General features: G+C 57.0%; 1 protein-coding gene across 7 annotated transcripts in view; it reads right to left on the reverse strand.

Moving 5' to 3' along the window:
- Positions 1–3448: 3448 nt before the first annotated feature.
- Brf1 (BRF1 general transcription factor IIIB subunit) overlaps positions 3449–17705 on the reverse strand; it is a 69694-nt gene continuing 55437 nt past the window's right edge. For 5 of the 7 annotated variants that reach the window (XM_021243390.2, XM_004836828.3, XM_087195687.1 and 2 more), the window contains 11 exons: positions 17125–17251; positions 16553–16592; positions 16371–16463; positions 12318–12584; positions 11057–11118; positions 10375–10456; positions 10246–10301; positions 9289–9545; positions 5428–5479; positions 4912–5083; positions 3449–4506 (listed from right to left, as the gene is read on the reverse strand). In XM_021243390.2, coding sequence (XP_021099049.2) covers positions 4469–4506; positions 4912–5083; positions 5428–5479; positions 9289–9545; positions 10246–10301; positions 10375–10456; positions 11057–11118; positions 12318–12584; positions 16371–16463; positions 16553–16592; positions 17125–17251 — 1246 coding nt within the window. In that variant the 3' untranslated portion in view covers positions 3449–4468. The remainder of the gene's footprint in view (positions 4507–4911; positions 5084–5427; positions 5480–9288; positions 9546–10245; positions 10302–10374; positions 10457–11056; positions 11119–12317; positions 12585–16370; positions 16464–16552; positions 16593–17124; positions 17252–17705) is intronic. The other 2 variants (XM_021243387.2, XM_087195688.1) reach the window with 1 other exon arrangement.

Below are 17705 nucleotides of genomic sequence, written 5' to 3' on the forward strand. Positions count from 1 at the left end.
CTGAAGCTAAAAGGGTCATCTGTCCTCGGGCTGGTCCTGGATGCCATCTGCTGGCCTGGGGCATGATGGGGCCAGTTGTACAGTGGGGTGCAGTATTGGGGGCTCCAAGGTCATGGGTCCAGCAGAGGAGGTGGGGCCCTGACAAAGCCCTGGTGGTCGTCTTCAGGTCCCTCCCTCCTGACAGGTACCAAGGGGTGTCCCTTGACTGAGGCTAAGTCCAGCCCACCAGGGGGCACACATCTCAACCACCAGTCCACTGCACTTGCTTCTCCCAGCCATCTGAGAGATGCCAGTGCTCAGCATCTGCTGGTCTCTGTGGACTGCCACAGAAACGGGCAGGAGCCCCCCTCCCCTGGAAGGGCCTGGTACCTTGCCACACCTCCTAGAGGCTGGGAGGAGAAAGGTGCCAGACTCAAACACTCTTCCCCTGGGCAGCAAGCACAGACCCAGGCCAGCCAGGGACAGAAGAGTCCCCAGAAACAGGCCAAGAGGGCAGCAAAAGGGCCTAGCAGAGGCCTGGTGTCCGGAGCAGTGCACACATGGACTGGGAGATGGGTGGGTGGAGTCGCAAGAGGACATGAGGGAGCTAAGTGGGAGTATGCACACAGGAACATAGGTGTGCATGAACAGCAGGATGAAGAGCAGGATCTCCTGCTGTGCCTACCTGGGGGCATGTGGGGGCCAGCAACGACTTGCTGCGGTGAGGTCAGCCCTCCAGGAGGCTCAGGCTCCGGCTGTCTGCCGGGGGCACATGCATGTGCTTGTGGGTGCACATGCTCACATGCAAACTCCTGCCAGCCTGCCCAAGGGAGCAAGAGCTCTGCCCAGGAGTAGGCCTGCTGTCCCTGGCCAAGGCCATACCCCCGGGGCCCACTTCCCCAAAGACGCTTCAGGACAGGTGCCTGGGCAGCTGCTTCCTGCTGGGGGACCTCTGTAGCCTCACCTGTGAGACCAGAAGACAGGAGGAGACCCCGAGTCAGTATCACTGCTGCTTATCTAGGCCAGAGCAAGCAATAAATGTGCCCTGCACCCATGTAGAGCAGGCACCTGCCCAGTACGACAGAGGGCCCAAGGGGAGCGGTGGGGGCCCAGCACAGACCCAGGCCACTGCCACATATGGCCAGTCTGTGCTGGAACTGCCACTTGCCATCAGAGGCCCTGTCATCCAGGGATATTGGCTCAGCCTTGGCCTGAACCCCTCCCTGGCCAAGGCACCCACTGCTGCCGCCATCCCAGCAGAGCCACAGATGCCAGATGTGGCAGGGGAGCTCAGAGGCATGTAGGCCCAGTGGCCACAGAGCCCACATGGGGCCAGCACAGAAAGGTGGAGCTCTGTAGGATGCATCAGGGTTTACCAGAGGCCACTCCCCACGACCCAAGCCAGCACTGGAGGGCCTGACTAGGCCAGAGCTGACAGGACCAAGATGGCTAAGACACTGGGGTTCTGGGGGCCATTGTCTCTCACAGACCCCGCGCTGCAGGGCTGCAGCCCCTCCCTCAGCTGGCAAGCTCCAGGCTGCCACGGCTGAACTGAGTACTGACTCCACAGCTGCTCTGGTCAACAAAGAGGGGTGTCTGGCTGCATGTGCACCTCCGTGGGGTAGTAGAGGCCGAGGTCATCCCTACTCCCAGTCCAAGCTGCTGCTACTCGCTTGTCATCTGGTGCCCCTACAGTCCAGGCCAAGCAGCTGGGCAGCTCAGGTCAGGCCTGGGTGCCCACGGAGCAGGCAGCACTGAGTGCTGACCAGACATCCTTACCTCCCGGCCCACCTTGCCTTTCCTCAGGGGTGCATCAGGGAGAGGCTGCAACTGGTGTCACCAGCACGCAGGGATGGTGTGCCCAGAGCAGTGGCAGGGCCCAAACTTCCCTGCTTCTCAAGTTCCTGCATGGTCCCTGCTGCACAGCCAGCCTGGGCAAGGTGGCAAGGAAGTGATGTCAGGTGGTCCCAGGTGCCCACGTCTACCCACTTGGTCCATGCAATAGGGCAACTTGGTGGAGGGCAGGGTCAGGGCATGAGGCCCTGTGCTCTCTGGGGAAGGGGGGGATGTCAATGGGAGGAAAGGACACAGCCAAGGAGTCCAGAGGACTCCACCTATGTGCAGAAAGGAGCCCCTGCTCTTCCCAGGGGCCTCCTCACCCCTGCACCTATGGGTGCAGAGCTGGGCAGAGCAGCTGGGGCAGGAAGACAGCACGCACGGCAGATTGGACAGGGCCTCTGGCCAGTGCCCCACAGCCTGGCGCTGCCCAACCTCATCCTGGGGTCAGGCTCTGGGCCTGCTGCCACATTCAGCTCTTCCAAGATGCCCGGGTACCTGTAAAGATACCAATACTTACAGTCACTGGCACCTTGCTGGGGGCAGTAGCAGCCAAGCACCAGGTCCCAGTGTTACTGTCCCCTCAAGGTAACAAGCCTCAGTTTACCTGTGAGGGCCTGACGCCTACCCATCACCCTGTCCTCTTCCCAGGGTGCTGACCTCTCCCTCCCTGGCCTCCCTTTCGCCCACAGCAGCCTTCAGCAGACACCCTTGCCTGTGTGGGGCGTAAGGCCAGCCCCTCCTCTCCAGCTGAGGGTGGGAACCCACTTTTCCTAGCCATGGCTCCTTGGGTCCTGAAAATCCATCTTCAGCACTCAGTTGCCCATGGTGCAGAACAGGAGATGGCATTTCCTTCCCTCCCACCTCCCCTCCCTGCAGGGGTCCCCAGCCTGAGAGTCCACCAAAGCCAAATTTGGGATGCCCCTCACTGTTCCATGTGCCCCACTGCTCAAGCCTTAGAGGACCCCTGATTTTGGTTTTCCAAGACCAACCTTACCTCAAACCACCCCACAACTGCCCTCTCTAGCCCAGCCCAGCTGTCATCTCTGGCCTGGCCCCAGTGCCCTGGTTCCCCATGGGCAGGCACAGTGAGCCCTGCCTGCCTGACCCACATGAGCCTTGGCGGCCCTGGTGGCACACAGGCAATCTGGGTGTTCTCACTGTTCAGGCCCTGGTGAATGGCCCTGCATGCACACGCTTCCCTGGCACCCTCTGGCTCTCTGCTGGAGGCACATCCTCATCCATCCTCACCCCTACCATGCCCACACGGCAACTGCCAGTCTGGGGATGGCCCAGGGTCCTGCAACCCAGACACTCCTTCCCCTAGGGTAGTCTTGGGGATTCTAGCATCTTCTCTCCATTCCTAAGGCCAAGGTGGGCCACACTGGGAGGGAGCAGCCTCCACTCCTGACCTGAGACACAGTTGGGTCCCTGCCTGAGCCCAGGCAGATGGAACTCAAAGACTGGAGGTCCTGCTCCCATGGAGACTTCTTGTGGGAGGGTGGTCCAGAAGACCTGCCCACCCACCTGTCCCACCAGGGTTCCTAAGGCATGCTGGGAACCACAAGGTTGGATGTGCCACGTTGGAGGCCAGCCACAGAGCCAGACATGAAATCAGACACACTTCAGCCAATTTCTGCTCAGGTATAGGTCTTTCTGCATCAGTTCACTTGGTGTGCCAGCAGCTCTGGGACTAGGTTGGCTGCAGGGGGCAGGAGGCAGCTTGGGGACTTAAGGTCCCAACACACTGTCTCTGCACTGGCTGGGGTCTGGCCAGCCACAGAGCAGTGTAGGATACCCAGCTGCCCACCTGGAGGCCAGAACCCTTGCTCCACATCAGGTGGAATCCCTGCCCTCCCGACCCTCGGGCCACAGCCAGGGAGGTGAGGTTCAGAGGCCTGCAGGTGAAGAGGCCTGGGCCCCAGGATGCCCTGCTGCCTGCCCCTGGCTCTGGTTCAGATTTGAGGCTCCAAGGCCATAGGGCAGGGCCAGTACCAGGTTCAGACTCCATATCCTGTGCTGCCCTCACGGTGTCTAGCCACGAGGGGGCCCCAGAGGTAGTGGGAAGGTCATGCCACTTGGAGGGAGGCTCAAGGCTGAGAATCAGCTCCAGACTCATGTGGCCATTAAGTGTAGGAACAGCTGGCCGCCCTCATATGCCTGCCTTCCCAAGGCCTTGACCTGTACTGCCTTCCCAGGAGGCCAACAGAGGGGTCACAGAGCCCTTGGGCTGTGGGATAAGAGTGGAGTCCTGCAGCACAGGACTGGCAGGCTGGGCTAGGTACTCTTGTGCCACAGTTTCCTCTCAATGGGGACATGACCATGCCCACCTCTGAGGGTTCTCCACTGAGCTAGGAACAGCAAGCTGGGCCACACTGTGGGACCCAGGCCTCAGGCACTTCCTGGCCATGTCCTGTCAGACACATAGTTAGTCCAGCTTCCCCTGCTGATTAAAAATGTTGCTTATGTTGCTCAAACATGGTTCAATATTTAAGTGCTACGGAGGCCACGTGTGGCTGTGGGACAAGGGCTTCCAAGCAAGCAGGTGGTGCTGGCTGGTCCCAAATCTTGGTGTCCACACCTAGGAGTCCCTCCAACTTCCATGAGATGTGCTCGGGGACCAGTCAGGATGCTGCTGGTCTTGAGGTCACGCTCAGTAGCCATCATCATCATCACCATCATAGCCGTAAGCTGCAAAGCACAATCACGGGAGAATGGACGTGCTGGGGACCCAGCCCAGGCTGCATCATGCTGGTCTTCTGGTCCCTGCATGTTTATGGGAGCCTAGTATGGGGTCTCGGCATCCATGAGTCCCATGTGAAAAGTGAGCACATGTGCCAGTGAGCCTGGAGCCTGCATCTCTCACAGTTGGCACTCTCCAGCCAGGCCAGCTACTTCCACCATATGCAAGGGCTACAGACCCAACGTGGCCAACATAGTGCCAACTTAGTTCAAATTCCCTCCTTCCAGAGAAGTCTAGCTCATGGCTTGGGCTCAGGCTTCACCAAGGGCAGAGAGTCTGTGTGTTTATCTCTCTGAAGCCCCAGTCCTCCATCTAGCTCCCGTGCCCGCCCACCAACCATGGGGTATACCCACCGTTGCTGCCGAGCATCTTCAGGGCACTGATACAGGGCTCCCCATCATCCTCATCTGCATCGTCCTCATCGGCCACCTCCTCGGGGTGGTAGGACACTGGGCCGCTCTCCACCAGTACCACTGCTGGCCTGGCCAGCTCAGCTCCCATAGCTGGGGAGCTCGGGAATGCAGCCTGGAAGGAGAGGGTCGGCCTGAGACGGGAGCCTCACACAGGCTGCCCTCCTGACCCCTGCAGGCTGGCCCTGGGTGGGCCTCAGCACTCCTGCCCTATGTCTGAACTGGTCAGAGGTCAGGCTGGCTCTGTGTCCACTGGCCCCTGTGGTCTCCTGGGGCTGGGCAGCAGAGGCTGCACCGTAAGACCTGCAGGGGAGGACCCAGGCAACAAGGACCTATTTTCCCTGGGCCCCCGGCAGCAGGCTCATGACCCAACTGCCTGAATCCTCAGCACCAGGGATTGCCTGTGCTGAGGAGTGGTGAGCTCCTCCCCAGGACCTGCCTGTGTACCAAGAGACGTACCTCTCCCATGGCTGCTTTCTTAGCTGGCTGTGTAGACACCAGAGGCCTCAACCTGAAAGAGAACACAATGTGGCCTCAGCCTGGCCTGCCTACTGAATGCCCGGCAGGCAGGGCTCAGAGGCCCAGGTCTGGTGCTGCATGGCACAGAACAAGTCTGTCCAGTGGCTGCAGGTACTGTCTTTGGCCTCGCCGCCTCTCTGGCTGACGCTGGGTCCCTGGTCCACCTCGGTGTCTGTTGAGATTCCTCCCCTATCTCTCTCTCTTCCTGTCCTCAGGTTGCCTGTCGATCCTGGCCCCCACTTGTTCCTCCTTGGCTTATTCTCGGTGTGTCGCCCTTGTTGCTGCCCCCAGGAGCATGGCTATGTCTATCCTAAGTCCACTCTGTTGTGTGTCTTGTGTTAATCAACATCTGCTACTCGCTCACAGTGTGTGTGGGTGCCACAAAGATACAAAAGCCACAGCAATGGCTTCCTTCTTGATGGGTCCACAGGGGCCACATGGCTGGGAGTCTGGACAGTCTGTCCTACCCCACACTTCTGGACACAATGTGAACTCCATGGGCAGGGGCCGCACAGTGCAGCCGTGCAACTCTTCCCACACTGCCAGCCCCCAAGGACGAAGGGGAGGCAGAGAAGAAGCATGCACCAAGACCCAGCCTCCCACCCCGGGGCAGAGCAGCACCCTGCACCAGGCTGCTCCGTCCCCAAGACCCCCAGCACAGAGATAGCCTCACACAGGTGCCCATAAGTGGACAGGAGCAGGCCAAGGCTCTTCAGAGGGGAAGAGGGGCCATCCAATTGAGGGAGGGAAGGCTTGTTCCCATACCCTGGCCACAGTGCAGGCCAAATGGATGCTAGGCCTGTGGAGAGACGCTGGAAGACGGAGCCCTTCCTTGTGGGGCACAGCTGTGTGGGCAGGGGAGGGCCTGGGCTCACCTCTGCTGTGGGACTCTGAGGCCCAGCCCTGCCTGCTGACATGCTGGATCAGCCCTGGGGACAATGTGGACTCTATGGAGCCCCCAAGTACAGGGGGCTTTCTAGGCTGGCTGCTCGTGTGACCCACGGGTGGAGTCTGGCCAGTAGGCCTCACAGGAGATCTGCATGCACCCAGAGAATGAAGTCCTGCCCAGCATCACTCTGGCCTACTTGGGGCCACCAGCTATCAACACCATTCCCCAAACCCCTGACAGTTCCAGATGTCAACCTCTTGGGCCTGACAGCAAATGTTGCAGTGGAGTCCCACAAACACACCTGACCCAGGGTGATGGCCACTCCCAGGCCTCTTCCCATCTGACAACCGCAGGCACTGGGGCCTGGGCACTGCCCTGGTGGGCTGAAACTGGGGTGGGGTGGGGTTGCTGGGCCCATCAGTCCCCCTTCCACCAGCAGGTACTGAGCGTTACTCCCCATACCTGCTCCTGTGCTTCCCCAAGGCAGCAAAGGCAAGACAGGCAAAGGGCAGCCTGACCTACTCAGGCAGGGTGTCCAAACTGCCCCCAGTCTGGGCACCCACCCTCAGGAGGACACCTTCCTGCACCCTCACTCCCTAGCGCAGGCTCCTGTGCCATCAGAGGGTGCATTGTCCTGTGTGGCTGCACAGTGACAGCCAGGGCACCCAGAGCCCCGCTGTCCTGGGGCTGAGGGGACCTGGGCACATGGGGAATTAAGGGTGGAGACTTGCCTGCTCCATGGCAGTGACATGAATAGGGGGTGCCTAAGGAAAAGGCCACTGCATCCTGGGCCATCCCAGATGCCCTCTGGGGAGGTCTCCCAGGCTGTCAGTCCTGTACCCTCCCTGCCCATCAACCCCCTTCAAGCCCTTCCTTCTGCCCAGGGGGGCCCAGCAGGCCAGACCTGATGGCCCAAATGACCTAGCGCAGCAGCCTGGTTGGGAACCTGACGTCGGGCCAGCACTGCAGTGAGGCCAGTGGAGAAGCACAGGAGTCCTGTGCTCCGTGGGGTCCTCTCTGCCCAGGCTGAGTGGGCATGGACAGGGGCTAGGGCTTTGCACCCACTTCAGGAGATCAGATGTTCACAAACTGTCCTAGCTGCTCGGGACACTCAGGGAAGACACACGTGTGTGTACACCTGGGCTGCCAAGCAGGTGCTCAGAACTGCCACAGGGTAGCACTCTCCTGGCTCAGACAGGGCTGGCCAGGTGTAGAGTGGGGCTGCAGCTGACAGATGAAGCTAGCACTGTGGGCCACAGGAGGTAACAGCGGGGATCCTGTGGGGCCCCAGCCCTGGGACCTTTCCAGCTCCACCACTTCTACCATCTGCTACGTGTGTAAGGAAGGGCTGCCCTGGGACATAGTGTCCAGACTGGCCACTGAGAAATTGCAGGACAGCAGTCCCAGGAGCAAATGGACAATGTAAAAGCCCACTGAGGAAATTTCTATGCCCAGACAGGCAGATGACAGAGCAGCCACCTGGGAGTCAGAACACCAAGGAAAAAGACTCAAACCGTGGCAGGGAAACAGTGGACAGAGGGGCCAATGCTACTTCTCATACAGAAGCAACTAAAGGCATCGTGAAGACTGCGCCAGAAGTACACACTTGGGGGCCTGGACTCTAGGAGATTCCAGAGCAACTGTGTCCCCAGGGTAGGGGGCATAACGGTAACTCCCACTGAACAAGGCAAAGTGGCAGTGGGAAAAGGCCTGGCCTGGATGCCTGATCCTTCATTTAGGGAAAATGAACAAGCCACAAAGAATGTCTTCCTAAGGGCCTGGCCCACTAAACATCGCCACATCATGCATGGTAGGGCAACCAACAGCTCAGTGACGGCATGCATGAACACAGGGACCTCTGGCAGCACCAAGATGGGGATTTTTTTCCCCTGGTACTGGGAATCAAACTCAGGACCTTGTGCTTGCCAGGCAGGCACAGTGCCACTGAGCTACATCCCCAGCCCAAGATGGGCTTTTGTAGAGACAGGGTTCTGTCAGTGCCCAGCTACTGGAACAGTCACGTGGTCTCACCCCACACTCATGAAAATAAATTCCAGATGGATCAGAAACTTAGAAGATAAAAAATAAAACCATAATGCTATTAGAAGGAAAACTCATGGCAGATTTCCTTACAACTTGACACAGAAAAGGCCTTTCTGAGCATGACACCAATCCCAGAAGCCCCATGAAGGCCAGACTGGTAAGCAAACTGACACAGACCACTACTTTGGTATTGTGAAAAAAGCCACTAGCAACAGCAAAAGGGAACACAACAGGAACAGACACATAGAAAGATGTTAATGGGCCAGGGATTTAGCTCAGTGGTTCCGTCACCTGCCTTGCAAGTGCAAGGTCCCGAGTTCGATCCCCGGTACCAAAAAGAAAAAAAAGAAAGATGTTAGCCTCAGCTTTGGAAGAATAGGAGGACAGAGTCAAATGGAGCACCAGGTGAGAGCGGGATGGGGAGCGTCCACAAGGAAGATGGGCAGAGATCCTCGCCACACCCAGCTTCTGCACAGAAGGGATGCACTGAGCAGTGCCTAGGGCACTGTTAGGAGAGCTGCAGCACTGCCTGATGGCTGCTTGCTGACTGACCCTCATGCCCTGCCAGGAGGTGCTGCTGTGGCCCTGCTCACCATGTCTACCCACACCCACCTGACAGCTCCCCTTCCCTACAGCAGGGCAGGCAAGGTGACCAGAGGGGGCGTGGACTGGTGGCTGGCCATCCCACTGGGGGTCCCATGGCCTCCTCAAAACAAGGCAGACCCTGATGCTGAGTGAGGGGAGTCAGGACATGGTCCACACACCACACCTAGACAGCTGTCAGCTCCAGCACAGTGGGGAAGGATGAGAGCACAGCTCCTGGGCCTCCACCCCGACCCTGACAGCCAGCCCAAGGAGCAGGATGGTACCTCTTCCCCACACTGGTCCCAGGCTCAGCCCCGCTCCTGCTGGCTGCCACTCTCCTCCATGACAGCTTCCTGGTGCTGCCCTTCTCGGCTGGCTGCTTGTCGTCCCTCTGGGAGCTGCCTGGACCCTTGCTGTTGAGGTCTCGAAGCACACTATAGTTGATCTTGCTGGAGATTTTTTTCTGCTCCAACATCTTCTCGATGGCCTCCCTGGCACTGCTGGCCTGGATGGGCTCTCGGCGCTTGCAAGACTTCTTGGGCTTTAGTGAAACACAACTGTGAGGCCTCCTGTGGGCCATCGCCTGCACCCTGTGATTGGTCCCACATACAGCAGCTGCAGCACCTGCGGGAGCCAGCAAGGGCTCCTCAGGCCACACTGGGCACACCCAGCTGCGCCCCCTTCCACCTCATTTCCCACACGCTGACTACCCCAGCACAGCTGCCCCTTGAGGAGAGAAGAGGAGGGTGCCCAGGTGGTCTCAGGGTTCGGAACATGCTGCTGGGTGGGGGCCATCTTGGGCCCCAACTGCCATAGTCTGTGCTTTGGGTATTCTGAAGTGAGCAGCTGAGTCAGGCTCTGCAATGACCAGTATGGCAGGGAGGGCACAGACTTTCCCAGGTCATCAGAGAAAAGGACAGAGATGGGGCCTTCACATTCTCCACAGGAGCTCAAGGCCAGGGATCTCTGTCTAGCTCTGAGGCTCTGACACCCTTGTCAGGGACTCACCCCAATGTGGGTGTGAGGTCCATCTGTGATGGAGCCTGCACTGTCCACGTGGCCAAATTGGGGCAACCTGGCAGCCAGGGCACTGTGTGGGGTCTAGAGCACACAGCCGCCCCCTGCCTGCCCAGCCTGGCCTAGGGTCGCAGGGAAGGGACAGTCTACAGAGACGTCCCCTCCCATTTGCTCAAGTGTTGCATAGGGGCAGCTGGACCCCGGGCACGCAGGGAGGTGCTTACCTTGTGCTCCTTGTAGATCCCCAGCTCCTTCTCCTTCGCTATCCTCGCTTCTTTCTCTAGAAGTCAGACAAAGCGGGCTGCATCAGTGAGGGCTGTGCCCTAGGCAGGCAAGTGGCAAAGGGCACTTACCCCTCTGCTCTCGCAGGTACTCAGCATTCTCCCGCATCCACAGCTCGGCCTTCACCCGGGCTTCTGCCTCATTCAGGATATACTGTGTGGGCACAGGGAAGAGCTTCAGCTGGGAGCTTCTGCACTCCAAGTGTACACTAAGATCCCACACCAACAAAGGAGCTTTCTCTTTATATATTGTTATTCTTATTCTTGTGGTGGTGGTACTGGGGAGTGAACCCAGCGCTTTTACACTGAGCTACATCTCCAGCCCGTTTTTTGGTTTTCTTTTGAGACAGGGTTTCACTGAGTCTCTGAGTTGCCCAGCTTGCAATCTTCCTGCTTCAGCCCCCCAAAGTGCTGAGATTACAGGTATGAGACACTGGGCCTGGCTGGCTGGCTGGCTGGCTATCTATCTATCTATCTGTCTATTATTTTTGGTACTGGGGATTGAACTCAGGACCATGCACTCGTGAGGCAGGGGGCAGAACCACTTAGCTACATTCCGAGCTGCCTGGCTATATATTTAAATTGTTAAAAGAAGGAGAAACATGGACAGGCCTCTGTTCAACATGGAAACCTATCACTCCTTTGCCCTTTCCAGCCACTGGGTCCTGAGAGGCCAGAGGCAGCAACAGGCCTTGGGCTAGGAGCCCCCCACCCCTAGAGCCTGACTTCTGAGAAAGCAAGAGGCAGTGCTTACTCTGTCGATTTCTAGGTCGTCGATGCCACTGAGGTCCAGCTCACCGTCCCCCGAGGTGTCTTCTAGAGGGAAGCACCACATCAGTGTCACCCAGGGGGAGCCCTGTCAGAGGGGCACAAACATTGCCTGGGCCATCCAGGCCTCTGCCTGGGGTGAGGGACTGCCAGAGCCTGCAACCTCATTCCACCCGCAGAATGTATCCATGCTGCAGAGGATGGCAAGAAGGTGAGCGCTAAGTGAGAGGGCACGAAGGCAGGCTGTGGCTGCAGAGAAAGCCCAACACTCCTGCTGTGGGGCAAGATGGGGACGAGAGTTCCCGTCCAGCAGGGAGACGTAGCCGGGCCTGCAGGGCAGGGGAAGATATGAGGGTAAGTTTCAGAGTCCAGCCTCAGGGAGCCTCCTGGCCTTCTGGACCCAATGTGGCCAGGGGCAAAGTCTGCACCCAAAGAGGTCAGGCTGCACTTGTGAGGCTCCCTGTCCAGGATACCTGGGGTACCCTCCTGCCTCAGCCTTTGCACTAAGGCCTGGGCCCTCTGTGTCTGCCACATTCCCTATGCTCTCCTAGCCCTGCTGGAGCATCCTCTTCCTGCTCTGCGGTCACTGTGCCTCGGCGACTTCTGCCCAGTGCTCTCTCAGGAGCCCTGACACCAGGACAGGCGCACAGTGTCCCAGGGGCTGTGACTGCATGGCATAACGCACAGGGCACCCAGAGACGCCCTGAGGGAGAGCCTGTCCTCACGGAGAAAGGAGGAGAGGCCTGCCAGAGCTCCTGCTGCTCTGTGCCTTCTTTAAGGCCGGCCTGGTGGTTCTAAGGCATGGGACGGGCAAGCAGCAGCAGGGACCTGGCAACATATGGCAGGGCGACTGTCCCTGCTGAGAGGCTCATCACTGCGGTGCTCCAGCTCAATAAGCAGTGCTCTTGACAGTGGGAAGGGATGGGCCACCCAGGGCAGGTTCTTGGCCACGGCCAATAAGGGAGGAAGTGAGTGGGACCAGTTCTTGCAGCCTTCAGACCTCACACCTCCTCTGGGTTACTGGAGCTACTCCAGCTCAGGCTCCAGTGCAGGGTCCTGGCAATGCAGGAGAGAGGCGTGCACCGACTCTCTGCCCCTCACACAGGCTGTGTAGGAAGATCACGGTGGCTCCCAGGCCACCCTTCCAGGATACCACTCTTTCAGAAAACCATGGTAGCTTCCAGTTCACTCCACAAACAGACTGGCAACACCTCCTGTCTCTGATACCCTGTCCCACGAGCACTCACTGGGGTCCCGGCTTGGGGACGAGATGCATTCACGGATGGAGTCCGAGATGCCCAAGCTGGCTGCCGTGGGCAGGGGGCCGAGCAGGGACTCCAGGGCCAATGGCTGGCCGCCCTCCTCGGGACTCTCTACTGCATCCGAGCTGCCGCTGCCTCCACCCAGAAGCTCCCGGTAAAAGTCCTTGTTCATGTGGCTGGCAGCTGCCTCCAGCTCCTCGTCCTCAGCGTCCTCCTCACCGAAGACACTGGATGTGGTATCCTCAATCAAGCCTGGGGACACAATTCACAAACCACCTGTCAATAGACAGGAGTCTGACAGCCACTTTTGCGACAGAAACACTTTTGCCAAGTTGCAAAAATAACCAAGACCAAAAAACACCAGCAAAAAGCAAGTCTTTGATGCAGCACAGAAAGCATGGTCCTGCCAGCAACGGCACTGGGCATCTGTGAGTAAGAATGACCTAGCCAAACCGCATACTGCATGCAGAAGCTATCCCAAATGTACTCAGGCCTGGGGGAGGGCTAACAGCACATACACTGTAGGGAAAAGCAGAAGTGCTTGAGATTTGGGATTTGGCACAGATTGCTTAGATATGACAATAGAAGCAGAATCCATAAGATACTGATAAAATGGATTTTGGAAGAAGTAAGAACATCTGTCCTCTGAATGACACTGCAATGACAACAAGATGGGACCCATAGGCTTCTCTGCAGGTCACATGTATAGTAAAGGGGGATGAGGAACACCCGAGGAATCCCCAACTCCAGGGAAAAACACACCACTATGAGCAATGAGAAGATGCTTCTGTGGCATTCACGGAGAGACACAGGTTAGCCAGGTCACACCACAGGCACCACCACCGCATGGCCCCAGAGGATCTGCACACCACACTGAACAGGAGGATGTGGACCCTCAGGAGCTCAAGAGGGAAGGCAGCACTGTGTCAGCTCTGGAAACTTGCTGGGTTCTTAGAGGCTCAAGCACCACTTTCCAGAAGACCCCACAATTCTGCTCCTTCCCCAAGACAAAAACAATTAATGTCCACAGACTGCACACAAGTGTTCAAAGTATTTGTAATGACCCCAAACAAGAAGTAATCCAAATGTCCTTCAACAGATGAATAGATAAGCAACCTCAGTACATTCATAGCCTGTTACACCATAAAAGTCAAAATGGTTGATATATCACTCAAAATGATTATGATGAGTGAAAGAACCAGAGGATAAAAGAATGCATGCTACGTATATAAGAGGCTTTTACAGAGAAGTCTAAAAACAACTACTTTAGTGACAGAAAGCACCAGTGACAGCTGGGGGCCAGGTGGGGTGCACTGCAAAGGTCACAAGACTCGGGTAGTGACAGGGCTATGAGCGGCCTGATGTGATGATGGCTTCATAGGTGCATGCATGCATCAAAACTCAAAAACCAAAGAGCTTATTTTAAGTAACTATGGTTTGCTGTGTGATTACCCCTCAAAATGCCTTAGAAATCTTTGATGGTCAACTTACTTGAAAGACACATTTGAAAACATCTCACTCTCTGCTTTAGCTGCTAAGGGTGTTCTAGAGAGTGCTCAGGGCCAGCACATTGTGTGCCAGGGGGCCACAAGTCTGCACAGATGCTTCCCTGGGGCAAGCAGATGCTCACACGTGACAGCCCAACGCAGGCATAACCCACAGGGGTCCAGGCTGTTGCATGCAGTCCCTCCCAAGATGAGCAGGCCTAGGACCCTGGAGAGGATGCCATATGCCAGCACAGTACCTGCCATGGCCCCGTCCTCCACCCCACAGCAGCCCCCTCCCCACCCTGCCTCTGTTCCTAAGCCCTGTGTGGCTCCCACTGCCCCAAGCAAGAACCTCAGTCCTGCCCACAGCCTGCCCCGCCTGCCCCACCTGCCCCAGGGCACTGGGCTCATGGCCTCTGTTCTCCCACGGCCATGTCAGGCTCCCACCTGTACCCCACACTGGCAGCAGACAGAGCAGCCTGATAGCAGCAGGAGATGGGAAGGAGAAACACATCTGTTCTGTCACGATTGGGGCAGGTGTGAAGAGATACAGTACTACCCCAAAGACAGCAGAATGAAAAAATTACATAAACGAAACCACTAACAGAGACACGAGACTATGGTTTACAGAACTCCATGTGAAAAATGCTTCTCAGTAAGTAAATGGGCTTCCTTCAGGTATTAAAACAAAAAGCTCTTCAGAGTGGAGCAGACAGCCAAGCCAGGTTTCTGCCGTGTAAGAAAGGTCCCTAGAGGCAGTGTGACAGAGAGGGACAGCAGGGACAGAGTGGAACGTGGGCCTGTATCCACCCTAACAGGTGGGCCACCAGGCCTAGGTGGAGCCAGGGGCAGTGGGTGACACCCTCAGGAGTCCCAAAAAAGAGCACCGGCTACCATCGGGCATCATCTACTAGCCACCACTGTATATAATATCACTGGGCAGAGGAAAGCAAGGACCAGAGGCCTGAAGGATAGCAACCTGATGCAGACCTGAGCAATATGCAGGGACAGCGAAAGCCACACAAACCCAGCCTGTTTACCTGCCCGCCCAGGATGCAGAGTGCTTCCTCCCTTGTGCCCACAGGCACTGATGTGGCTGGAACCACACTGAGGAGAACGCAGCAGCAACACACCCTGGTTATGTCACACCAAAGTGGAAGCTAACACCATATGGCTGAGAGTACTTGGGAGGCTGAGGCAGGAGAATCACCGAGAGCTCAATGCCAGCCTGGGTTACACAGTGAGCACAAGGCCAGCCTGCACTACAAAGCAAGACTCTGTCTCAAAAAAAAAAGAAAAAGAAAAAGGGGGTGGGGGGGGCCAATGACCAAGTCACCATCCCTAAGACTGTTAGTCTCCCTCACACAGTGAAAAAAGCCACCTGAGACTGGAAAACAGTTCCACATTTCCGAGGGGGACAACAGCCCCTGGAGGGCAGAGCTGTGGACAGGACACTACAAGTGGGGGGAAGACCGATGGTAAGAGGAGGATCCGCTGACACAGCAGCCAGGAAGGCAGGAGAACTTAACTGGATCAATGCGAGTGCCGGTTGAATGTATGATCAACTTGGATGGGAAAAAAATCAGAAAACAAACATAAAAGAAAAAATGGTAAAAAAGAATATCCACAACAAACGCTCAGAAGTACTGTGAGATTCCATCATATGGGAAGCCCAGGTGCAGAGTCCCAGGATGACTCCTGCAGCCCAGCAGGGCCTCCCAGGAATGAGGGCAGGCCTGACGGGGACTGCCAAGGTGACAGACTGCGCAGACCGCATTTGTCCACTGCAGAGAAAGCCCTGTGGTCTCTACTGACCCCAAGGACACCTGGGACACTCAACGGAAACGCACGGGTGGGTATTTCCTCACCAAAACAGACAAGCAGTGGTCCCCAAGAGGTGGGCTAGTGACAGGATTGCTGCCACCCCTGAGGTTCAGCGAGGTTCTGCAGGGCCAGGCAGTGACCAGACTCAAGACAGAAATCCTGGATGTTCAGAAAACCTGACCATAAATGAAAACTACTGCAAGTGACAACAGAACCCTAACATAGGGGCTCCTTCCTTTTCACACAGCCCAGAAGACAGCCCTGCCTAGCACTTGAGCACTGCAGCACCTCCAAAAGGCCCTGGTATAGGCCAAGCCCCACAGCCAGTGTTCACAGCCTGAGCACAGTGAAGGGGAGCAGGGAGGGAAGAAGACTGTGGGGCAGGCTGTGCATCCATGAGACCCCGGGCCAGGGCTGAGTATCTCCTTCAAGCGGTGGCTGAGCTGGGAGTGAGAACACTGGCCCTGGGAGCCTGGGAAGCCAGCTGAGGCCTTGAACAGGAGGTTGGCCTGGGAGGCTGGGGACACGGCTGGAGCTGGGGGTCATGTGGGTGCTGGTGGGTGTCTAGGAGCAGCTAGATGCTCCATACTGGATGTCACCACCAGGAAGTGAACAAAAGCCTGCAGCAGGACTGGCACGGAAGGGGTAGCAGGAGTGGAGTCAATGGAGAGGCCCCAGGGGCACTGGCATGGAGTGCACAAGGCCCATGAGGCCGGACAGGACTCACCATCTTTCGAAAAGTTGGCAAGAGCTCCCCTGGCCTTTGGTCGGCTATTCTCCAGTTCATTCTCAATGGCATCCTGGTAACTGGATATTTCACCTGGAGAAATCAGTCAAAAGCAGAAAGTAAGCGGAAAGCAAACTTTCTAACAAAACTTAAGCATCTGTGTGGAAAGGCTGGTCAGTTACCTTCAACTTCCTCCAGTTGTTTTGACAGGACCTGTTCAAGCTGAAAGAGAAGAGGGGACACTTAGGGAGAAAAGTCCCAGGCCTGAGGCCTTAGCTCATAGTGCAAACCCAGCCAGGGAGGTGCGTAGAGACCGCCTCAGGAACAGTGCACTGCCAGCCCAAGTCAGGCCTGATGGGACGCTGAGGCCAGGATGAGCCCTGTACCACCGCTGCCACCTCTGCCAAGTGCAGCCTTTTCCTCGAGCAAGTGATATGCAGCACCAAAGACAAGATGGTGAAGGGAGATGCAGCTGTGCTGCCTCGGTGAGGAGATGGGCATTCTGTCTTTTCTCAGACTCCTTGGCATTCCAAGGTATCTCGCTAGTTGGCCTACTCTGGACTCTAGCTTTGTGGAGCAAACCAGGCCCAACACAAGGTTGGGCCAGTAGGGGGGGGCTGGAGGCGAGCCTAGGGTGGACAGTGCTGGGGGTGCTCTGCATGAGGCAGACGGAGTCCACGGGGTCATAGACGGACCTTAGCTGAGGGAGCGAAGACACGGAGTGCCAGGGCTGGATTCTCTCCTAAGGCCCTACCTGCTTCATCCGCAGTTTCCTCTGTCCAGCTGTGTATGAGGGGGGGTCACACTCCTCCTCCAGGTCAATTTTCATGAACTCGTCGATGGTCAGCTGGCTGGTGGGGGTGTCTTCAAATTCTGTGAGCCTACACAGAGTGAAATGGGGCTGTGTCTACATAAGGGCCTCCACAGGCCCTATGACAGCAGCTGCACATACAGGCCCAGGAGCGGGGAGTCTGCACCCTTCTGACTCGTTTGTGCTTGAGTCTTAGACCTGCTGTACAATCTTCAAAATGTTTAATGGAGAAGTTTTTTAACAGGAACTACAGATCAAGTATTTGTTGCTGTTTTTTTTGGTACCCAGGGATCAAACTCGAGACCTTGCACTTTTGAGGCAGGTGTCAGAACCACTGAGCTAAATCCCCGGGCCAACAGATCAAATATTTAAAGTGAAGTAACCCTACCAGCCTCCGGAAACTACTGTAAGAGATGCCTCGACTGAAGCACAGCCACTAGAGCCTGAGGCTTGTGAGGGGCACAACAATGGCCACAGGTCTATGAGAAACTCCGCACATGTCACCAGAGTCACCCTGACAGGCT

This window comes from Heterocephalus glaber, unplaced genomic scaffold (assembly GCF_053883595.1).
Source record: "Heterocephalus glaber isolate CG9 unplaced genomic scaffold, H.glaber_assembly_v1.0 deba00001608, whole genome shotgun sequence".
Lineage (NCBI taxonomy): Eukaryota > Metazoa > Chordata > Mammalia > Rodentia > Bathyergidae > Heterocephalus > Heterocephalus glaber.